This window comes from Chiroxiphia lanceolata, chromosome 1, assembly GCF_009829145.1.
Source record: "Chiroxiphia lanceolata isolate bChiLan1 chromosome 1, bChiLan1.pri, whole genome shotgun sequence".
Classification (NCBI taxonomy): Eukaryota; Metazoa; Chordata; class Aves; order Passeriformes; family Pipridae; genus Chiroxiphia; species Chiroxiphia lanceolata.
The window spans coordinates 116,330,009-116,355,113 of NC_045637.1; the positions used below are offsets into that span (position 1 = coordinate 116,330,009).

The 25,105-nt window shown below is 39.9% G+C and overlaps 1 protein-coding gene across 5 annotated transcripts in view; it reads right to left on the bottom strand.

Annotated features, from left to right (window-relative positions):
* Positions 1-25,105, bottom strand: part of RARB (retinoic acid receptor beta) — a 328,318-nt gene that overhangs the window by 81,540 nt on the left and 221,673 nt on the right. For 2 of the 5 annotated variants that reach the window (XM_032678249.1, XM_032678238.1), the window contains exon 1: positions 10,393-11,075. The exons of 1 other annotated variant lie outside the window; for it this stretch is intronic. In XM_032678249.1, coding sequence (XP_032534140.1) covers positions 10,393-10,549 — 157 coding nt within the window. In that variant the 5' untranslated portion in view covers positions 10,550-11,075. 2 more of the 5 variants (XM_032678258.1, XM_032678227.1) reach the window with 2 other exon arrangements.

Genomic DNA, 25,105 nt, shown 5'->3' on the forward strand with positions numbered 1-25,105 from the left:
AAAATGAAATTAATAAAGCTGGAAACTGATTTTAAGGTATATATGTTGAAAAACACCTTCTTTCTTTAGATTCATAGAAATTAGTTGTGAATCTAATGAAATGGATGGAAATACCAGTATTTTGAGAACTCTGCCAGAGTAATAATTCTAGATAATTAAAATGCAAAGCAATAAGAGAAATGTTTTATCATTAAACTGTAACCAGAGCTCTGTGTGAAATCATCCATTCAGAAGACTTGTTTTTCATCAATTATTTGTAATTTATCTCATGTAAATATAAGAAGGTCTAATTAAAATGTATGACTCCTTATGCAGCTTCTTGTCATTAAGACCAATGAAAGCATTCTGAAGACCATAATGAAATAATTATGTTTGCCTTTAAGAATCCTCTTCAACAACACATGGCAGTACCACACTAAATTAAAACATCAGGAACTAAATTTCTCTTGCATCTATTTCCATTTTCACTAATTATACCCCCAAGCTTTCCAATAGACCAGGCCCTAAAATTCTTCTGAAGCTGAAACAGCCTAAGGAACAGCAGCCTTTTCATAGTAATGGACTTTGATGAAGAAACAAAGATAATGCAGCCCTGGAAGCATTAATATTTCAAATAGAGTTATCATGTGAAAATATGTGTTTATTTGAAAAATGGGGAAAAAATTGTTGATAAAAAGCCAAATACGTGTTCCAAGGAAACCAATACTCTGATTTAATCTCCTTTAATTGCGTCATTCCTTCCTCATTTCTTTTCGTCAGAGTATTTTCTTGCTCTGCACAGAAATTCAAGTTAGCAAAAGCATTACAAACATGGTATTACTGGGCAGTGCCAGTGTACCATGCTGTAACTGAGCTCTGCTTTCACATTTTGGTAAAGGTGAAAACAGCCCCTGCGAACAATTGCAGCTTTCATAATGGACTCCATTTCAGGGAGAACAGCTATTTTCCCAAACTGCCTCCAGACATGCAGTGCTTCCTAGCACACAGCTCCTGCTTTAACCGTGAAGTCTTGCAGGACCTCTCTAAAACAGAGAGAAAGGAAAGGATTTGGATAAGATTGAAAAAAAAAAAAAAAAACCAAAACAAAACCACCAAAACAAGTCACAGAAGGATGTGAGTCAGCTTTGACTTCTTGCAGGCAGCCGAAGGCTTCTTTTCAAAACTTCAGGGAGATAATGGATCCTTCTTGGTGTGGTCTCAAGATTAGCGAGTGTTGCAATACGTGCAAAGCATAGAAAGATGAGCAGTTCACATAACTTGCATGGCATGTGACTATATAGGCAACTAGAAAAACACAGCCGGAATGTGCTCTCCAAACGGAAAGACGAAGGCAGAGGTTCACTGTGGGATGAAGCCTTGGGAAAAGTATCTTTCTCTGTTAGCCCCCCATCATCAAAGACACTGAAAGACATAGGTGATTTGCCATTTGTTCTGCACTTTTCACCTTGGTTCAAAGTGTGGGGTGGAATCAGAAGGATCTTTAGAAAGACAGGTCTCCAAGACCTTCCAGCCAGCCACTAAGGAGGATCTGACTTATACCCTGATCCAGTAACTAATAAAATTTCTTCCTCAATTGAATGAAAAGAGAAAAATCAAAGAACAAAGCAATGCAAAGGAATACTCTGCATCATGAGGGGAAAAAAGAAAGACCTCCTGAGACCAAAAGTTGAGAGGCAGAAGAATGAACAATGACTTGAAACCAAACAAAGAACCTCCCAAACTCAAGACCTGATCTTAACAATAAAAAAGGTCAGCCATGCGTGACATTTTAGCTAGTCTTTTGTCTTGTCCCCTAAGCCAGAAACTGCAGCCTGGTGGATCAGTGAGGGCAGATCTCTGTGAAGGAGGGAAGGTTTGTAGAGAAGTTAGGATCTTTGATTAGAGCAACCCAGAGAGTTATGCAAAACCCCCACAGGCAGTCGAGCTTTGGGGAGCACAGGCTTTTCCCTGCGCCTTTAACCAGGGTCCTGGGGGGAAGCATCTGCCTGCAGATCCACAGCCCTTGCCCAGGGGAAGGTCCGGGTATCAGGTATCGCCAGATGGCACTGTGACACAGTTTTCCAACTCCTTTTTCTCCTGTGTGAGTGAACGTTCAGTCTTGGAAAGACAGGCAACACGGGTCTTCCTTGTGAGTTTTTGGGTAGAAGATGAGGAATTTAAGCAGCAGAAGAGCTTGCTCCCTGCCTCAGGCTCCGCCCATGGACAGTCCCTGAGAACTGTGCTGGAGGCTCTGAGACCCCTGAAAGCCAGGGTAGAGTTGCACTGTGCCTGAACACCTCTGTCCCAGATTTGTGAACAAGTGAAAAATTTAAATCAACTCAGATGCTGTTACATTCACTTATCATGCAGGAACCTAGGAATCCTCTTGGTATCAGTCACCAGCTGGCAGAAGAAGTGATTCTTGGACAAGACTGGAAGATGACATGGAAGTCCAGTAGGAAATGAAATACACACCTCTATAGGATGTGCTGCTGTGCCACCAGCCAGCTTGGCAGAGAAGACAACCAGAGTGGCGCAATGGTCATTTCGGGAACACCTCAAGCTGCATTCAGATTAAAAAAAAATAATAAAAAAAAAATCGCAGGATTCAAGACACCTTTTGTGTTCTTTAGCTGTTTTGGTGGGGTGGGGTTTTTTTTGTTTGGTTTTCTTTTGGTTTTTTTTGTTTTGGTTTGGGGGGTTTTCTTGGGAGGGGCAGGGAGAATTGAACTATTCCTTCCACTGTTTGTATCTTACAGGCACAAATGGATTTCTAGAATCAAAGCACCACTGAAGGAAATCTGTGTTAAATCAAACTGTGGCTGTTGTGTCCGGTTGGTACAATAGCAGTCAACCTGTTTGATTGCTCCACACCTCTGTCATATATCTTTAAAAGAAAAATGAACCTTCTTTCTTTTTAAGAAGCAATGTTGGATGTTCATTGTGCTGAACCTGCAGCACAGTGGCATGAACTTTTACTAGTATATCATAGAAGTATTGGTACATAAATACACTAAAGACTCACTCAAACAACCGCTCTGTGTCTGAAACTCTTATTAAAATCAAGGGTGGAGGGCTGAGTGCATTTAAGTGCTTCACTAGATAAGGCTGTAAAAGACAAAGATGTACTTAATTTGTCATTTCATTGTTCAAAGATGCTTGCTAAAAATACAATGCGAGCCTAGAGAAAAATATTATGGTTCAACAGAAAGAGATTCTCCAAACCATTAAAAGAAACTAAGCGGTGCTAAAAAATCTCTTTGTTGTGAGACATTTTTCTGCTCTTTTTCTTAGGGGATGCACTTAGAGGGCAAAATGTAAGTCACTGAAAGTGCATAGAACGGAAATCCCTTCAAAATATGGATGGACTTTAACATCATGTCCTTAGCAGTGAAGATCCAGAGTACTCTCAGAATTTATAAATACTCATTCAAGCTTTAACCTATTAAACCTATACAAGTGTCACTTGCATGTGTATATTTAACTTATGTAGTTTTATAATATTCAGTTTACATAGGGTATAAGCAGGGGAAAGAAAAATCACCTTGTCCAAGGGGAATAGAAGGTATATTATATACTCTATGTCTAGGATTCTTTAAAACAGACTTGCTGGATTATATTTCCATCTCTCTTAACAAAAGTATTTGAAGAAGCTGTAAGGCTCACACAGAACACTAAAAGAAAGTGGGGTCAGTTATATAAGGGCTAGCATTAGTTTGTTAAAAGTTTTTTTCCTACCCACTCCCAAGTAAAGGGACAAAGAAGTGAACATTGTGGGAATGTGTTTCTAAACCACATGATATCCTTATCAGATTGTCATGTACAAGGGAGGTTCTCACACAGGGACCCCATGCTGGTGAGCTGCCCTGTCACATGATGCAAGTTCTACGCTCCTATTCAGATTACTAAAATGAGCTGAAGAAAGCTAGATTTTCCCCTCCTCCCTCCCTCCTCCCCAAAATAAGCAAAATGCACAGTGACCAAAGTCATATTAATTCACTGCCACTGGGAAAACAATCCTGAGCAGCTGCTAACAATAAGTGAGTATATGAAGAAGATAATCTAGCTCTTAAAATCTATACCACAATTAATATGTGATGAGCAGACTTTAATGCATGGAAGCAAACAGAGAATCAGAGAAACCTGTGAATCAGGCAAAATAAAGGGGAAAAAAACCTTGGCTGACTTGCAAATTTATAGAAAGAGAGTAAAATGTTTTTATAAACAAGTCCTACTTTGTCCTATGTCTCTATTTTCACTGTTGATGTTGTGAACTCTGTCACTGAATTACTTTTTCCTATAGTTTGGGGGAAGTGTAACAGTCCTGTAAACATTTTTAATAATTAAATGAAGGTTCTAAATAGTAATTGGTCATTCAAATACATGGCTTGTTTTAAAAAGTGCTGAGGGAGCTCCTAGATGCTCAGCATATTTGGAAATGAAGCCATGAAATGTGGATTTAGGATGCTAACTTTAGGCTACTGTTTCTGACATTCTTAACTTTTGAAACACATTTGCTCATGCAACGACAAATTAGTAAAATCCCAGACCTTAGATTATTTTTAAAAAGTTTAAAATCCACATTTTTGGATGCAAGTTGTTTACAGATTACAATTAGGAGGAACAGCTAAGATTACTTTGACCAAAAAACTGCACAGAATCATTTCCACATGATACCAGTTTGTTTATTTTATACCTAGAATATGGTTCTCATAAAAAGGCGGCAGCAGTAGACGAAAGACATTACTCTTGGTTTGCCTGCTAGAAAATTCAGCGTTGTTACCCTCATGCCTATATTTTTTTCTGCAGCACTGACAAAATTATTATTCTGTTAGTTTAAAATAGTTTTGACCATTTTGTGGCTTGTATTTTTGTGGTTCCATTTGGTTTGAAAGGGCTTGGATTTCAGCAAGAAGTGGCATGGGTCACAGTGCATGGGGACAGGCTTCATGCACGTGAGCAAAGGTCAAAATCAATCATAGCTTTGTATTTCCAGGCCTATTACTTTTGGCAGTTTACCCTGCCAGAAGGGGCTAAAATATTTGCCTCCCAAAAGGAGTAAACATCAATAGGAGCAGGAATATAATCAGATTCTCAACCACTGAGCAATGAGAAATGAGGGAAAAGAATCCCCTCCTCTCCGTAGCCACTAAGCCATTTAAACATTAGATACAACATTTTCAGCAAAAAGTTGAAAGATTTCACAGCACAGTGACTTGAAAAGGACAATAGGCCTATTTAGGCAATTATATTATGCAGGCTTTGTTATTAGGCAGCCCTGCTCAGTCCCAGAAAGTCTGGATAATCAAAAGTGTCCAAGTACAGGAAGGGGAAAAGTACAACCCCACCCTCCCACACAGCCGCTGCCAGGACCTCTGGATTTGAAGGGTAAAGTCTATTTACCAAAGTTCCTTGGCCATTTTATACATCAACTGATATCCTTCCTCATGGGGCTGCGTGCTACAGCCTAGCAGAGCTCTGGAAAGCCCTCTGAAACCACAACTAATTTGGCCCCAGTCGCCCGCCCCTGTAAATTCACTGCTGAGAGGCTGCTGCCAGCCCCCTAGGCAGAAACTGTGAGGGGAGAGGGAAGTTCCCCCCCGGCTCGCACGCATACCAGTGCCGGTCCCCACGGCCAAACAGATCTGGAAACTCATCGCAGCTGTGCTCTGCTTCTGAGGTCTCAATAGGATGGGGCATAGCGCGGCCGGACCGCGGCAGACAGCAGTCCTTCTGAGCACAATGTCCCTTTCACAACCCCACTCCCAAATCTAAATGCTGGCTGTGTAACACAGCCGCACTTCATCGGCTGCGTAAAGGGCGGTATATAAATTAGACCTGAGCAAAACCAGTCTTTTGGCGTGTTTAGGGGAGGTGAAACCACAATCTGCCGACCAGGGCGCCTCACTCCCCGTGCGCCCCTGAGCAAAGCCCCTCACCTTGGCTGGGCTGCAGTGCTGGTGTGACGCACACATGGTTAACAAAAACAGCTCAGCAGTAAGTGGGGATTTAACTGGATGTGAGGATGACTAACTTCGCTGTTTGAAACACTATCTCGGTCTTTCAACTCCTTAACTCACCCTCTTCAAGGCATCGCCTCACCAGCCTGGCTTTGTTCTTACAAGTTGCACCTTTGCTGCACAGACTCATTAGGCAAGCAGGGAGTCACCCAAAGATACATTGCTTTTCCTCCAAGCTTATCCCACCCTGACTTCACCAGCGAACGCCTCTCATCATTTTTGTCTGCAGGAGTTTTTGACAGCGGTGCGTGTCCATTAGAGTTTTCCTGTGCCAGCAGACGAATCAGGCTAACTGCATTAGAATCTATGTAGAGAATAGTTTCCTCCGTTCAATTAATTTGGAAGAAAAATATCCCCATGCAATTTTTCTTTTTATGTAGTGGATCAGAAACAAACATTTTTTAATAACATATTTCAGGGCATTAAGCTAGAAGTATAAAAATTTAAACAAAGACTGTATCCCTAAGCAAATCAATCCAAGCAATTTAGCTGTAAAGTTTATAGATGAACTTTAAAGAAAATAACCTGGTTCAAACAGATCTTGCCTTCTGGGCACTAGCAAACACACCTGCAGCAATTTGATACTTGGGAATGCAGATTACAAGTCCTTCACTTCAAAATGTTTGTTTTTAAATTCAGAAAGATGAAAGAAAATAAAGTAGTGAGCTTTTTTTTTTGTTGAGCACAGATGTTTCCAGCGCTTGCAGGGAATGAGAACCTGACCCAAACATTGCAATAATCCAGAATTCTGAAGGAAAACATACACCTTCTGGAGTCCCATCTTCACGAACTTTCTAAAAGTTAACACCCGCTAGCTCCTCTCTAGGCAAACACTTCCTACCAAACTGAAATAAGAACTGCATACTACACGAGCCTCAACATCCCAATGTGTTCTGCTGCCATATCCATAACTTTTGCCTTCATCAAATTTTTCATGCTTCTAACCCTAAGGAAATGCAGTAGGCAGTAGTCTTCTACTTGATATAATTAGCTGAAACACTACATAATGACAAACAAACTTACTCTTGTTTTGGGCCTGCTCATTTGTTTTTTTGCCTGTTTAATTAATGAAGACTAATGAAGACTTTTTTAATAGGCTTTTCCAAGGTCAAATCACCATTCTTTGCAGCTCCTCTCTCAGGACCTGTCCTGTTCCCACTTCTGCAGTATTTAGTTAGCTCATGTTTCACCAAAAGTTACTGGTTTTCTCTCAGTGTTTGTTGCCGCTGCACTACAAGGGAGCAGAAAATTCTACCTTACTTAAGAAACTATAGATTATTCATTCTTGCAATCTCAATTCTTTTGTTCTTTTAAGAACCCTCCTTGTCTAATTTGATTATACTGACCTGATTTTTATCTTACGACAAAAGGAGTGAGAATGAATTATGATTAAAAGTGCAGTTGGTTCTACTCTCATTTCGGAGTCCATAATTTTCTTTGCAAACAAATAATTTCATTTTAAATCTCCTAACTAATATCACATCAAACATCAACATATATGAGTGCAAAATTAGGGGCGATTTCTGCGTGTTTGTAAAACATCGCACAATACTCAATGGCTAACAGTTGCACTGTAAACCCATGGCAGATTTTTCCTCCCACAGGGGAGAGGAAAAAAATACCACACAAGTTAAGGTCATGTTTGGGTTGTGCCTTATCCTCTATTTTTACTTTGCAGACCCTCGTGGACTAGAAAATTCATGATGCTGCAGGAGTGCGCTAGCTTAGTGAATCGTAATAGGATTAACGTACTGAAGATGTGCTGAAGTTGGAGACCTACAGCATTCTGCCCTAAACCCTGCAATGGCCAATTTTGCCAGCGTTTCAGTTGAAACCCTGATGCTGTCTGGGATTGTTACTGGCCTGCTCTGAGTCTGCACTATCCATGTACTATTCCCTCAATAGCCATTTATGCTTTACTCTACAATCACGTCTCTATCAAAGCAATATTTCCAAGGCCTAAAGCAAAGGCTGCAGGTGTACTGCCTTTTTTTTTTGCAGAACCAAAAATAAAACAACAAAGTAGACCAAAAAAAACCCTATCTATCACACATCTAACAATTACAAAACTTGGCTATTATTACATTCCATTAAATCACAGAGATTTTCTTAAAAAAAGGAGAATCAGGAAATGCTTGAGTTAGAATTAAACTTTGCTATCTTTGTATTTATAAGCACTGGAGCAACCTTTAAACTATTAAAAGCTTTCTGGACCACAAAAAATCTGGTTTTGTTATTATTTTCATGAGATGCCAGATAAAAATCTTACACTTTGAGAGAATTTTGGTATTTTAAAATCCATTTATATATTTACTCATATGCATAAGCTGCTTACACTTTCTTCAAAATTGAAAACAAAATTTGCTCTAGTAATCAAACAGTAATCTTAATTTGGATCCTAACTAAATTGTTTTTCCATGTTTCTATACATTAGCTTTCACAATTCAAATTACAGCCATCGTATTATGATTCAGGTTTCGGCCCAATTTTAAATTCCCATGCAGTGAAGATTAATCCTATTGCTTACAAAGTTACAAGACTGGATTCCTGAATGCATTTTCCTGTATTTTTAGTTACTCTTGTTAATATGAGTTTCTTTGATTAGCTAAACTTTGCTGTTATCAACACTTGTCTCTTATCACAGGCCCTAGGCAAATGACATATTTACTACTCATTCCATTCTGATAAGGGTAATCCTGTGTTTAACTTGCCCAAGAACAAACGCCATACATTTTGTTTTTAAGAATCCTGCTTCTAGGTATTAACAACATACAAAAGAACGAGCAGGACGTTTTAAAACCAGAAGTTATTTAAAGAATATTTTGTGAGTGTAAGCTTTTAACAACAGTATATTCCTCCTACTCCAGCAAAGTTTATTTAATTCCAAGTTTCCGCAATATCACCGCTGAAGTTATACTAAAGTTTAAACCACAAAAGGAGGAAAACACATTTTTAGTAAAACATCTGGTTTGGATTTTTGTTTTTTGCTAACTGAAGCTCTCCTGTAGCTAGTAACATTATTTTGAAGTAAAAGTTTTGTTTCATAATTTATTTGAAGCATTTTGAAAACAGCGCGAAGAAAATAAATATCCCGTGCTGAACTTCACAGTCTCCTTTTAATTGTAAAGATATCAAATCATTTGCAGTGTTGTAGGCTGGTAGCCACCGTTCTTTACAATTCTGTTTTCACTACTCAACCCACGCAAACGTCATATGGTGACTGAAAACTTTTGAGCAGAGTGAAACGCATTATTTCACCAAACAGTTTTACATTTATTTTTCAATTCCTCCCTCCACCCCTCAGAGATATTGAAGGGAGAACTCTTCTAATTCCTAGTTAACTTTTTAACATACTGCAAAACGAAAATTTAAAACAGATTGATACAGTTAATGGCATACTGAAGTGCCCGAGAGCGTGCTAAAAACATTTTGATAGATAGCCAAGTCATTTATCTAAATCACCGTCAGAGCAGTGAAGCATCCTGCAAGTTTTTATGCAGAGTATAAGCTAGTGTTTTCTGGCACTTTTTGTCATTTCTCAAACTTGAAACTGGGGTGTTAAAATACTGCTATCGTTTACCATCTATATATTTCAGTAACAAATCAAGGCCTTATAAAATAATAGTACATTTTCAGAAGTGTCATACCACTAACTCTCACTCCTCTGTTACCAGTGCAACGCTGTCTGCATTTCAAGGTATAGAAATAATTGATGGTTAAACTCAAAGGGTGTTCACAGTAAGTAGTTTTCTAGCAAAACAGCAACTTCTTAGAGCAACAAAGTGAAGAAGAAAGGTGGCAGCAAGGTCAGTACAAAGAAATATTGCCTTTTCTTCGGAAACTTAAAACTTCTGTCTGATTTTTGGAATGGCACCTACCCACTGCAATTCCACATCTTTGCAAGAACTGTAGAGAGCAGTATTTTAATTGCTTGGCTGCTCTGCTAAAATGCACTTCAAGACAACATACATCCTGATTATCAAACGTGCTACAAAATTAGATTAAGGAGGAAAAAAAAAGCTATCACAGAGATGTTATATAAATTCATCCTTCACTAGCTGGAGTTTTGCAAGTATTTGCTGTATTACATTACAATTTTATGTGTTCCTGTTTGGCTCCACAACTGTTCTTAGGATCAATGTGCCACATGAGAAGGGATAAACAGAAAGAAGTCCGGTGCTTCTTTCCTTTTTCCTTTCTTGCCAAATGGATAAAAAAAGCTTGCAAACCACATTTTGCAGAAAAACTCACCCCACCCCTCATTACCTCTGCACTTAATTACGAGTCTTTCTTTTTTAAACGCATACAAATAAATAAATAAATGAAATAATAACAACAACAATAATAATTATAGTAATTGCTTTAAAGTGGAAAAATAACAGTTGGGACCTACATTGAGCACTGTGCCGGTGTTGCCACTCTGTTTGTGCCAATCCACTGAAGCATGCTTTGAGAGCCTTCTCCTGGAGCATGCAGGAAGACGGACTCGCAGTGTAGAAATCCAGCATCTGAGCAGGGCTCACTGCTAGAACGTCCATACAGTCAAACATGATTCCCCTTGCACAGAATGCCTGCAAAAGTGCTTTCCTCTAGGTGTGGAGGAAAATGGCACATAAAAGTACACCCAACTCCATCAAACTCTGCCCCTTTTTTGGCACGTAGGCTGTTGGTCTTTTTCCCAGACCAGAATCATGAATTATGACAGACAACACAGCTAAAAGCCTGTAATTGATCCAAATGATCATTTACCATTTTCCAGGCTGCCCAGCCAATCCAGCAAGATGGGGGGATGCGAGCCGCATTCCAAGTTTTAGCTACCACCAATTTCCCCCAAAATTTCTTGAGAGTCAGTCCAGCTCCTGCGGCAATCGCCGGGTGCGTGCCGCGTCCCACGCCGTGCCAATCGCCCACCTCCCCGGGATAAAACAGCTCCGGTAGAGGCTCGGGATCCCCCTCGGCCGTGAATAGATGCTTCTGCCTCTGAACAGCTCACTTCCTACTACTTGTGTCACAGGGAATGAAAGATTGAATTGCCTAATATATGCGAGTGAACTTTCCGTGAACCCTTCCCAGGCTGCTAACCTTCAAATGACCCAAGCGGTCTGACATCACCAGCTCCCAGGATTCTCACACGCCTTCACAACTCCCAGCAGCCCTGCAAAAAAAGCAGGCAGGCAGGCGGGCAGGCAAAGGCGAGCCTCAGCTCTGCCGGAGTCGCCCCGCTGCCGCCGAGCGGGCGGGTGTGGACGGGGAGCCCAACTTCCCGAGCGGGCGGGTGTGGACGGGGAGCCCAACTTCCCAAAAGACCCAAAATAAAAAAGGAATTAAAACAAACAAACAAACAAACAAACAAAAACACATAACAGTGAGGAGAAGGGGAACGGGGTGGGAAACAAACAGCGATGTTTTCAGCAGTTGTAGGGAAGGGAGGATTTTTAAATTCCAGTTCGATTTTCTAAAACTTCTGTGCCTCCCCCCCCACACACACATTCCTTTCCTCCCCGGAGAGGCCAAGACCGAGGCGCAGGCGCTGCCGCTGTTCCACAGCCAGGGACACGGGCTTCGCCCCGGCTTCTGGGGCGGCGGGTCTGGGCTCGGAGCAGCTTCATCCCAACGCTGCCCCGGCACACGCCAGCAGGGACCCCGCTCAATGCCACCCGCAGGGACCCCGTTCAATACCACTCGCAGAGACGATGGCCGGTGCCAGCCCCACTCCCAGCGGGGAATCTCAGGGGCCCGTCCCTCCTGAGGCGGGGGGAGTCAGGCCCCATCTCTCCTCACCATTCCTCCCTCACATTGGCTTCTAAATCACCCAGCACTCCCTGGCTTCCCCGATGGGCCGGATTTGGCAGTGCCCGGGAGTGCTCGTCCCCACCACTGAGCCTAGGGCAGGAGGCAGCCACGCATCGCCTCTTCTCCCTCCTCAGCCTCGCCGCCGGGTCCTGCCTGTCTCTGATTAGCAGAGAGGGGCTGGGGCCGCTCCCGTGGCCCCGGAGGGGCTGTATCAGCTTTCAGAGGGCTAATGAGCCCCAGCTCCCCGGGAGGGGACAAAGGCCACGAGCTAATCCATGGGGAACAGAACCCAGCCCATGGTGCCGAGCAGGGACACTGTGGCTACCCCCTCCCTGGGGCAGGATGCCCCAGCCACCCCTTCGCAGCCATTCTGGAGTCAAGGGGCTGCTGCCACCCACCAAGGTCTCTGTGAAAACACAGTGGCGGCAGCTCTCCCTCATGGCAGGAGTAGGTGTCAAAGCCTTCACAGGTGTGTGGCCAGGATGCCACAGCAAGCCCTGGGCTGACCCACCATTTGCAGCAGGCCAGCAGAGAGCTCTGTGTTTTTTAGGCAAATAACTACCTTCTGCAAAGTCTTGCTCGTTGAGAAAGACTCCATCGAGGCTTCCAACAGTCCTCATTCCTATGGACAATTTAAAAATGAAAACCAACAGCCCTTTGCCCCAGTGGAAAGAACATGAGCTCAATAACCACATACATGCTTCTATTTTAAATGAATGAGCCAAGCTACCTCAGCCCCAGCAGAGTGAGCATCACCCAGGAGCAAGGCACAGAGGAGCCTTGCTTCCCGCTCCAAGGAAGCTCAGATTTGGAAACTGTAAAACAAAACGCTTGATTATTGCCTGTTTCTTGCAAAGCCCAACATGGGGGTCGGGCAGAGAAGGGGACACTGTACGCAGGCATGGCGCACCACTGGCAACCGTAAAGAAATGCTGGAGAGAGACTCACCCTGGGACCTGCGCAGCCACTTTAATGGATGTGGTGTCCCCTCTCCACAAAAAGTCCTTTGATGAACCGAAAGCTCTCTGACAATGCCTGCAGATTGTATTAACAAAACTTTTCACACAGGTTCAAGAATTAAAAAAAACCCAAACCAACTCACAAAACAACCCCCTCCCCCACAGCACACACACTTGTTCCCTGAAACTGATACACCCACATTGAAAACTAGAGGCCAGCAAAAAGAGCTGCTGCAATCTGTAAGCGAATCCTTTGGAAGAGATAAAAACAAAAGCTTTTCTTAACCTCCTTCCCCTCGACAGGAGAGTTGTGGTTGTCCGTGCAGCACACAGCCTCTCTTCCCGTCTTTTCTTCAGGCAGAAGAGTTACAAATGCTAGAGTTTAACAGCTTCTTTTTAAGGACTTTTTAAGGACTTTCTGAGTCCTTTGGGGTGTCGTCCCCTAGCCTGTACCCCTCCAGCTGAAGAAGCCCCTGAAACTCTCTAATCCAAAATTTATGGACAGCATACACTTACAAAAAAACCTATCCTTCAGGGAAGGCTTGTTTAAACTGCTTCAGCACAGTAAACAGTGTTTGTTGTATTCAAAAGGCAAGTGGAAAAGCAGCTAAATTTCTGTTTATATCTCAGCTGGCTATGTTGCTACAATTTTGTTTTGAATAGCAAAGCTAAATTAAAAGACAGTATTTTCTAACCAGAGGACACAGGACACACGAGAAGTTTGGAATATGTAATGTGTCACCACAAAAATAACTGGAAAGGATGACATAAAACACCGTATGTTTTGTCAGTCTCCAATTTACGGAGAAAACAGCTTTTTGTGTGGACCAAGGTTCTTGGAACAATTTAAGCTTATGCCAAGCAAAACATGTTGCCCATGTGAGTTAAAGTAAACAAAATCAGACAAACAGAAACATACAGTTATGTTTTTTTCTATTAGCAGTCTTAGAATACTGTATTCAAAAATAAAACCTGTTGGTTATACTCAAAACATAGACTGGCAACTTCTGAAAGTAAATGTCGGGAAGTCACGCTTCACTGTGTATGAACTGAAAAAAGATTACTTTTTCTCACTGTATCTAAATGAGCCAGGTAGCTCATGCTTTATTACAAATAATAGTTGCACTAATTTTTATACTTGTTACTAAACCCACATGTAATTAGCAAATTCCTCAAACAGTCCAATGGTTTGCTCTCATATTATTTCTATAACACAGTAATCTATGCATCTCATATTTCACTTTGAAATAGTATGATACTCATTTTTCTTAAACAGAGTATCAGGAAAAAATCATAAAATGGGGGGTATTTTCTAATCTAGATCAGAACTAACCATAATTATTGTGATAACTAATAGCCCTCTAAGTCAAATGTGATGAAACTTTAAGTATTGCCACATATTTTAAATGCCTACCCAGCTCCCATAGAGGTGCAAGGAGGCAAAGGAGGCAACAACTCTCCAATATCTTCCACTTTATCCATGCAAAGAAATTGTGATTTCACATCATTGCTTTGATCTGTTTTCTCTCAGACTGTGATAGCAGAAACTTTACAATAAACATATTCTTAGCTATAAGTAAAATAAAAAGCTCAAGCTCAAGTCAGAAATCTATTTCCTTTGGTGTTACTGTATATTTGTCAGTGTGACATAGCACATTTGAAACCCATAATCATAAAACAAAAATTTACAGCCAAGGTTTAGGGTCTACATCTGTTTCTCTGGTTTTTGTACTACAATTACCCACTGGACAATTCAGAAAGCAGCACTATGAATCATGTACTGCACACATGGTTGTGCTGGTCACTTTTTCGTTAGTACAAGAGGCTGAGGATGCCATAATGTGGTTCGCCAAGAGAGAGAGAGCATTAACTAGAATTAGGATGAGTACACCAGGCTCTCTAATAAAAATTACTTTACTAGAAGCAACAGAGTACTTGAACATTACAGGCATATTTATAGGTTGGAAAAATTAAGAAATACATGCAAAAATTCTCCCAATAGAAGTACCTCAGGGGAGGCAGCCTTTTTTTTTCCTTTGCATCCATTTTACTATTAATCAAATGTAGCACTCTCTTGAAACAGTTTTGACAGCAGAGTAAATGGTTACTAGTGAATGATGTGTGTGTTTAAGCAGTGAAAGCAGAGACAAAGTGATGTTTTCTTCTACTCCCTAGGCAAGAACTGACACTAAGCTTGCTGCCTCAGCTTTGATACTCACAGATTCCTTTGTGTCAGTTGCTGGGAGAATCACTGGCAGTTCACTAACCCTGCCTCACACATGGGCTTTGATTTTTACCTCTTCATTGACGATAGATGTTAATATGAAACAGTACTTGTCTGCTTTGATGGTTTTTTTCTTTTTTTTTTTCTCCCCCCAAACTGGTGATACAAGGATACAAGGTTTCAAATCTGAAAACTTGAAATCCCCCTTCACTACGTGTAGTTTTTAGTGTTAAAGGATGTTTTCCTCGTGTCTCAAGCACATGAATGATGTCAAAGATTATGGGGAAGTAAATCACTAGGTCACAAGAGAATGGCTGAATATTTAAAACTCTAAGGTAGGCCTAGTAAATGAGTATCAATCCTGAGCAAGAATCACCCTGAAGAAAATAAAACAGTAAAATTACTGGCATGAAATGGCGCAAATGACTCAGAAAAACATGAAATACAGTGAAATTAAGTCAAAAAAGGGTTTCTTCTGACTGCTATATACTACTATACACAGCTTGCAACGACCAAAACAGGAATTTGCACATAACAGGAAGAATTACTTCAGGCCTGAAATATAACAGCAACTGGCGAAAGACTATTCAGTGCAGAGCAGTATTTTATTTTAGATGGGAAAAGCAGCTCCAGACCAGAACTTGGGCAAGCAGTCTGCGAATCACTTACTGATAAAGGCTTTTTGTCTGTCTTAATCAGTGGGTATGTATTCGTAAAGCTGCCTTTAAAGCTGATTGCTTAACTTAAAGGCTATAAAAATAATTCATCTCCACAAACTCAAACACACAACCATGTTTCTTAGAATCCATACAGTTCTTTGGCCTGGAGCCAGGGGAAAAGAACTGCCCTATATGATAAAACTGGAAGTGTATCTGGCTCAGCAATCTATTTCTAAGAGTGACTGCTACTAGACTTTTCTAAGGAAAATACAGGAATCCCTAGTGAATGGTGAAGTATAACTCACCCATAGGTCCTCTAATAGCCGGTTCTCTAACAGCAAATCACTTAAGCATTAAAGCATGAGATTTAATATCCCTTCCAAATTTGTTTTTGGTAATAGCCCTGATATTCTAGATATTCATATATAACCAATGTCTTTTTGGATTGTGATAAATTTGTAGCTCTTTGACACAGAAGTAGATAGTAAGTTACTGGGCTTTGAGACAAAGGATAATTATTAGAAAAACCCCAAAACCAAAACAAAACCGAAACAAAACCAAAAAAACCCACTGTAAAACTCATCCACATTACAAATAAAGAAGACAGACCAAACTACACCACTCTGAGGCCACAAAGGCTGACTGCTGTAGGCTCCAGAAAGATTGGCAAAGAGGGAATGATGTCATATGCATAAAGAGAGAACAATATGTATTTTTGAAGGATATAAAAAGAAAAAGCATTACTAGATTAAAATTGGCTACATACTGAATCTACACTTGCTGTTTAGGAAGATCCTGCAGTACAAACATCTCTGCTAAATGGTTGTCAGAAAAAAACAGAAGTGAGGAAAAAAAGGTTTGTTTCATTTTGTTTTCTTTTTAAATGACCAGAAACTGCTGTTTCAAGGCTTAGCCAAGAAAGAGTTTTTACTGCTAGCCTATAAATCCCTCAAAACAGAGTTATAATGGAAATGCTGAGGTAACTGGAGTGCCATGCATGGCACTGACACATTGCATTGTATAATGGAGAGAGAATGAAGCTTGTGAGATCTATAAAACCAAAGTAGAAGTGTGATGTATGAAAGAGCAGAAGAGCAAGTAGAAATGGTGAATATTAAACTGCAGAGAATACTACATCTAACAATAAAGTTTCCTATATGCCGAATATGCTCATGCTTGGCTGAAAGCAAAAGAACACAGAGGTCCATTAAAACTAAAAGAGAGATTCAAAAAGGATATTTGAGTAGCTACTTTGTTTCTGCCTTCTTTAAGGAAGGAAACAGAAATTACCTAACAAAAGGATAGTATTTCCTGATGTTCTGATATCCTGGAAGGTGTCTTGGAATACATAAATAAATAATGTTAGAAAATGCGGAATAAATGGGAGTTCCAAACATAGATGACTTACAACCCTAGCTGTAACCAGAATCAGAATAGAAAGTGGGACAACTGTTTCTATAGGTTCACTAATGGCAGCTTAAACTTTTAGTGTAAAGATAGCCTCGATGGCTTTCTTCCAGCAAAAGACCAAAATTACCAAGCAGAAACTGGAACTCCAGCTCAGTACATACATATATTCTAACAAAGACTGAACCTTACCTAAGCCCTATTTAAGACCGAATTAAGCAGCATTTAAGGCTTGTGCTCCTGTGCTGCTGGTAAGGACAACCTATGTAGAGGGATCCCAGAGACCTGAAGTAGCTGAAACACTTGAGTGGAGCTCTGGTCACATAAAGCCCAAAGCAGATTGGACTGGATTATGCCATTAATGTAAACTTCAATATACCCGTGCTCAGCAGCTTGACACGTGTATTGATGACAATCTAGTTCCTGCTTAGCTCATTCCCAAACCTACATCAAACACTGAAAGAAGAGTCCAGTATCCTATCTGTGGGCATCTTAAAAAGCAAAATGAAGGAGTGACTGGAAAATGTTCTAGTATAGCTACCTGGCTAGCAGAGGTAATGACAGCAATGACAATGTGTAGACACAGCCTGAAATCTGCCAGTAATGACAGTCATGAAGCCAACACCTCTATTCTGCCTATTATGCTAATACACTGTACATTCGCACCTTTGTTTTTATCATGCAGATGTACCTTCTGTTTGGGAACAGCCTGCATAAATTTTTGCTGTTAATGAGGTAGAATTACTCAGAAACTAAGGTATATATTTGGTGAAATGGTGTTCCTTTTCTTTTGTAAAACATATGCCATCAGTAATGTGTGAATTAGCTGAGGGCACATGTCCTCTCAGGTACACTGTTATCACTGTAACTTTATTGATGTAGTCTGAAAAGTAAACTTTACTAACAGGGTCAGTTTTACAAGCTTACAGGTTATCATAGTGTAACTACTGTTGAGCAGGTAAAGGATTCTGTATATTCCTTTTATACTACAGTCACTGTCCACGACTGGGCTGTTACAAGTAAAACTCTTTCAAAAAGGAATAATTGCTTTCTCACCTACACTGTTATACCAGTGCAACATTGAAACATAGATGAGATCTCAGGAAAAATCAGGCTAGGCTGGACCTCGCATTCAGAACAAGCAGTGGCACGATCAATGATGCCTGGTCTGAAATGTTCACAAGATGTTCCTGGTTTTCAAACTCTATTGGAATACACCTATCAAATTTTTCTTTAGTGTGTTCCTCAAATTCTACTTGACTTCTGAAATTTAAGCCAACAAAGATAAGTCTGCAGGGTCTCAACGTGCTTCAGTGAGCTAGTCCCACATGATTAAATAGATTTGCAAATTCCCATACCCTTGGACTGCAAGATTCCCATATTGGGCCACAGAAGGGATCGACTGTCCAGACATATTATGTCCACGCTCAGGGAATCATAACTGACACACATGCTTTAATCAAAGAGGACTTACAGATCTGGGTTGCAGTTAGAGACTGTGCTGGTCAACAGCATATTGCCCCAGCCATTGTGAGGTATCATGAATATTTTGCCCTTATGGGACCTTTAGTGCCAAATGTGGTGGAGGATGTGCAAGGTGGTCTCTAAGCATGTAAGGTAGCATATTAGGCTTCATAAAACTATCAAATAAAAATTTTTTATAAAAAGTTTTATAAAACTATATTATAAAACTAATTTATAAAACTATCAAATTGGTTTTGCATAAACCAGCCCAAAACTCTTCATTTGGATATCTTGAGCCTTCTTCTGACTGAACTATTCTGCACAGACCTTGTCATCACACAGAAAAAAAAAAAAAGGCATTTATTTTAATCCACTCAGAGTTTTGGGCAAACATCTTCAAGAATAGGCTTCTCATTCATGGGACACTAATCTTGCATGTATAGTTATCAGACTGTCAGAACAACAGACTTTACTCAATCTCATACAGAGACATGCAAAGAAGAATGTGTGGAAGGATACTCTTTCCTTTGCAAAACGCCTCCGAGATCTCACCCTTGCTGCATCCATCCGTTCTGTCTTTGGCACGAAGTATCCCAAAGGATATGCCAGAAGACAGGGTTGTGGCCCAACTTTTTCAAGGAATTATCAAGATTGATGACTAGGTAAAGTAAGTCTCAGTCTATAGGTAGTTTAGTAACATGAATGTGGTGTGTGCACATTCCCAATTCAGAGAAATATGTTGTAATTATCCTTAAAAAGTACAGCATGACGTTACCTACAATCAGATCCTAAATGTCTAAACTAAATGACAATATAGTGAATATATGTTATTTAAAGACTTAAAAATGTTAAAGGTCCACCTGCTGGATTCTTAAATTTGTCTAAAAATTGTTGGTTTTTTTTTTTCTTTTTTTTTTAAAACAGACTTCCTCAGAGTAGAAGCGCACACCTCTGCTAGTAAAGCCTGTCCTGCTAGCTGAACAATGCAGGAACATTATGTCGCTCAGAGGTAAGACTTCACAAGCATGCAAGAAAGGCTAAGAGCTTTGCCAACACAAATTATCAGACAGAACCTCACAGGAAAAAATGAGGCACAAAGATCTAAGTGAAGTGTAAAACTTACTGAGAGCTGAGCGACATGTTGACAAATACCACTCCACTCTCTTGCTTTCTATCAGAAGCCAACAGCCAAAGCAGAGATTCCTAAGTAGTGTTTTTACAGGCCAAGCTTAGTCTCTCCCTCATCTTATCAGTAGCCTTCAAAGGGACTGTGGGTGGATCTCCTCCAGGAAAAAAAGAAAAACACAAACCAACAAAAAAACCCTCAGAAGTGCCACCTCTTCCATACAAATATATTGGCGCAACCACAGAGCTTGCTTGAGCTGAGAAAACACACCTGGCTCTTCTAAAGGAGAAATTAAAGAATTCGCACTTCAGCCCTCAAGCCTTGAGTGGCCTTAGAGAAGAGGAATAGCTAAGGAGAGAGTTTAGTCAGGATGCAGGGAAAATCAATGCTGGCTTCTTGAAATACCTTAAGCAGGAAATAACAATTTAAGTTTGAGACATTTTGCTGCTCTTTCTGCACAAGTAAATATGCTGAAGGCTGCATGCACAGGTGAGAACAGAAAGGTAGGAGAAGGCTCTCCGGAGGACTGAAAGTGATCTAAGGCAAGTGTTTGTGTTGTACACTGAAGTTCTTTGGGAAATCTCATCTTTTAAAAGTTTCCTAGTTTTGATGCACGAGAGGTCTTTCTACGCACTACTCAGAGTTGTCCAAAGTAACATTTTCAGGGATAAATGCACACCATTGTACTGTTATTTTCTGACTTTGGTGTGGAATACAATTACTTAAGACTCAGTGGGAGAGTATGAAAGGAGCAGGAGTGTAATTCCAGTTCAGGAAAAAACTCCAATAACTGACAACATGTAAGAAACACAAGATAGATGCATTGTATTGTAGGGATGAGTCCCATTGGCTGGAAACCCTGACTCTCCCAGCAGGACTCAGTTACATAGCAACTCCTGAGGGCAGATTAACTCTTTCCCACTTAACGTCTCTGGAGTGATTTAAGAGACCTTTTCCTTCTCCTGCTACAGAATAATTTCATAGGTTTGCAAAAATACTTTGGAAAAAATACATTGAATGCTACCAGAATAAAAGCAAAGCTATCTGACTCACCACAGGATACTGATGGTACAATGAACAGAGAATGCAGGGAGTTCAGGTGGGTCTAAATTATATTTTGTATCATCAGGTGTTGTGACATATGTAAAACATAAAATGTATTTCTTATAAAGTAGTTCATCCTTTGTGGGATTGCTGTCTGGACTGCATTTATCGAGTACCAATGGTCTCTCTCACCCAAATTTTCCCTGCTCATTGACTTCTAGGCAATTACTGAAGCATAAAAAAGTGCTCAGCTGGTAGAGATAGTACTTAATTAATCTACGAGAGAATTTTTCACATCAGAGAGTGTGTTGCTCTCATCCAAAATTGTACAGTTTGATTATTGTAAACTCTTAGATAACTCCTGTAAATCTTATAAAATTAGCTGGTTTTTTTCTAATAGTCCTTTCTAATTACTGGCATCAAGTAATTACATGGGAATCTCTATTTATTTCATTACATTTCATTTTGGTTTTAGAACTGCATTACACTTCTGTCTATACACATCAAGTATAAGCAGAAATATTATACAAATGTAAGGACAAAGATTATATATAATTAGCATACTATGATGGCTATATAATGTCACTCAATGTGACTATTCCTGTTTTCCTGGTAATCAGAAATAACAAAATTTGAATCTGGTTATCAGAAATAACAAAGTTTGAATCTAAAAATGCCAAAATCTAAGATGAAGACTCCTAAACCTCTCTATTTTTAAAATGTTATGATTCAGCTGCATTAGTTTTCCCCTTTGTAAGAGAGCCAGACGGTCCCTGGGGACCAGGAAGGGCACATGTCCTCATTCAGGGCGTCCCTCCTGTGGTCAAACTTCACTGCTGTGTACTATTAGGAAAAAGGAGGTGATAGGCATCCAGTGGACAGAATAAGAGATCAGGCTGATGTGATATACACATAACTTCTGTCCATCTTCTGTCACAGTAAATCAGATCTGTCTATTTCCTCTTTTCCTTCTTTTAACAGGCAAAAAAATGGGACTCTTGGTAGTGCAGGCATTAACCAAAGGCTTGGAATGGCAGGCATTGCAGGCGCTGCCCTATTTCAGATAAGCAGGTTAAGGCTACACCTTTCCTTTCCTCAGTAAGACCCAAGGACACTCGCAGATGAAGGTTCAGTGGAGAAAAGCCTTGAACTAGGTCTTCTACTGCTCCTCTTCCCTCACCCACCATTCTCACCCATGAACACAGGGAGGTCCTGTAATGCACAACTCCCACCAACATCTCTTCATGAAGCATAATCGCTGCTCAGTATCAGCTCCTGAGCCCCATTTAGACCAGTCAGAGGAAACCAGAAATTAATTTGCTCTCATAGCACAGTCTTGTTGGAGTTTATTTTTTTCTTAGTTGCTTTAAAAAACGGGTAACCTTTGTATGTTACTAAAAGGACTGCCTACATGTTTAAGATATGCCTTGCTTTTCCAAACATTTGCACTCTAAAAGTTCTTATGCATTTTCTTTCTATGGTTCCCATAGATCACTTGTAAATCCAGATGGGATAGAAAGATACCATTTAAAATTATATTTATTATTTAATTTGGCTTCTTGTGTGATATCTTGAAAGCTCATCTTCAACGACTTACCTCCTGACTTTTATAAAACTAGGAGTATCAAGACAGTGGATGGGAGATTAGTCCAAAAAGGAATACTTCAGAAATATTTTGTGATCTGAAAACTAATTAGCAAGAATGAATTTAATTTCTTATTATGGTCTTTTTAAAAAAGTTCATATTTTGCGTTCATCTAAAACTATCACTGATGCCACTGGAAATGTAGCCTCTAAAAGGGTAAAACTTGAAGGACTAAGTTCAATATGCTTATGCTCTGTTGAAAGTACCTTTTCATAAAAATGCCACAAACACCTATCCAATATTTGTGCTCTTCATTAAACTAATGCCTTCTTGCACCATAAACAAGATGGTAAAATATATAGGTCCCATGTCCCATGTCCTGCTACAAAGGTAGGCGATACCAAAATAGATTTGCAACCATATCATTATATCAATCTCCAGTATTACTGCATGAATACTATAACCATAATTAACTAGCTGCGGGTCAAATTTCCAATAAATCTTTAGAAATTAAATGTATAATTTGTCAAAACCACATGCCTTCATAAATTGATTATTCAGAATTTAGAAGCTTTTTAATTAGGAAGAAATTTATGCAATACCATGTGTAATAATTACGATTCAGCTCTTCTGTGATATTTTTGTACATCAGCAAAAATTAAACCACTGGAAAACATTACCAGGTCATTGCAGTATTTCAATGTCAAAAGCAACATATGGTTTAAATGTAGAGGTTAAAGATATTTTCCCGTATCTTTTACATCTTATATAGCTTTATGATCTCAGAACTGGAATCATTAACCAAATACAAAATCAATGAGAGAAAGAACTAATCGGACTGTTTTCATGCACAGAGTCATTAAAAATGATTTATGCCACTCTAACACTTTTTTTCCATGGTTCTGTAGTTTTACTAAACAGTGTATATTCTAAGTCAAACTTCCATTTTATGCTATAGTAAACAGTATTTTGCCTCCCTCATCCCTTCCAGATAAAATTCTGAAAGACTTTAACACTTTAAAGATGTCACCTTCATAACAAGCATGAGGATGAGGGGTACGACCCTGGTTGCCAAATAGAAAAGTAGAGAAAAAGAAAGTTAAGTGATATTCGTTCATGGCACATAAGAAGCAAGAACTCCCCTGCTCTCCCCTCCTGTGCTTTCACCACGGGCCTATTCAAACTCTGCACCCCCACAAGGGCTCTGGGTACTTCTATCAACATTTCATAGGAGAAGATTTTTTTTGACAGAGAACACAAAAGCTGCTTTGTGTGAAGTCTGGACACTTTTTTTCTACCTAATAAAAACATGAATAGAAGTGGGACCTCAGCAAGCATATGGCAGAAAGTCTGGACTAACTGAAAAAAAGGGGCCTAGAAGAGTTTGCTCTCTGTCATTCCCCACCGTGTTTACTGTTGAATGTATATGGTGTAAATAAGGATTATGCAGAGCGGGCCATAATGGAACATTGTTTATGTGCACATCCTGGCAAATGCATATACAGCACAGAGACTATTTCCAAGCAGAACATAAACACAAAAGGGGAGTGATGACAAACAAGTATTCCACGGCAAGAAAAATGTTATTCCATGTACAAACCAAACAAACTAAAGTGGTTTCTCCCCTGCTAGGATCCAACTGGCAGCTCTCAGCTGCGCACACTATGTAGCTGTTAAAGAAATGAGAGACATTCCAGGCTTACTAGTTGGCTTTCTTTTTCTTAAGCGACCTTATTATGCTCCCAATATTAAAAAGAAAAACACAGTTAATATTTTATTTTACTCTCTTGCAAAAACACAACAAAACAAAACAGCCCTTTCTTTCAGCCTGAATCAGAGCTGGGGAGATAGAGCTGACGCCAAGAAAACACCATAAGGAATTAAGCTACAGCTTTTCTATTTCAAGTTCCCACTGAAAGATACAGAGATGGTTCTTTCTTGTGAAGGTCTGTCCGACAAACCTATTACACGGCTTTCGCAAGTGACACCAGTGTGACAATAACTTAGAGGTTTCATGCTCCTGGCAGAATTTTTTTTCCTTTTAATCGTTACTCATAAAAAGGAGGAGGGTTTAGAAAACCCAAGTCCCTGCAATTTCAAGATAACAAACCAGGGGATGAACCTTTTTTTGTGTGCTTACTTCTCGAGAACAGAGTATTGTGCTTTGACAGCTGCTATGTAAATAAATGGGTGTAATTTTATTCCTTTAAAACTAACTTCAAACACGTACCCAACTAAAGGAGAGAGAAAAGATGACAAGTAGGAAAACAGACAGTAGAGTGACAAGAAGAACCACAGAAAGTCAACTGATAATGCAGAGCTTTTTAAAGAATTAATAGGCTTCTTTAGGATATTAGACACTAGAAGCTAGAGGCTTTAGTAAGAGATCATACAAGGTCCAGAACAAAAGTATTTTGTAATGTTCTTCACAGAAATGCAGAGCCAGCCTGTGATTTTAGACTGGTTTAAGATACTCAAAGTGTGCCTCACTTTCTCCAAAGCACTAGATATGGAGTCAACAAAGCATGAAATGCAAGTTCACAACAGGGACCTGCACCTGCATGTGAGATTTCTGCTAGTCTATCAAAAACTGGATCCAAGTGTTGCATCATCTGACTTTATGAAGTCTTGGAACTTGGGTGCATCACTCATTGGGAAGTGGTAAAGTCCACGCTGGAAATATTTGTTGCACCTTTGCAAGGTATAGACGGTCCTTTAATGGAACTGCATTATTCTTTAATTTTCCTTTTTCTCGTTTTTCAGTTCCATCATACAAGACCAAAAGAACCCTCACAAAGCCTCTTGCTGGTTGCTGGTTTAACATTAACACTTTTCAATTTAATTT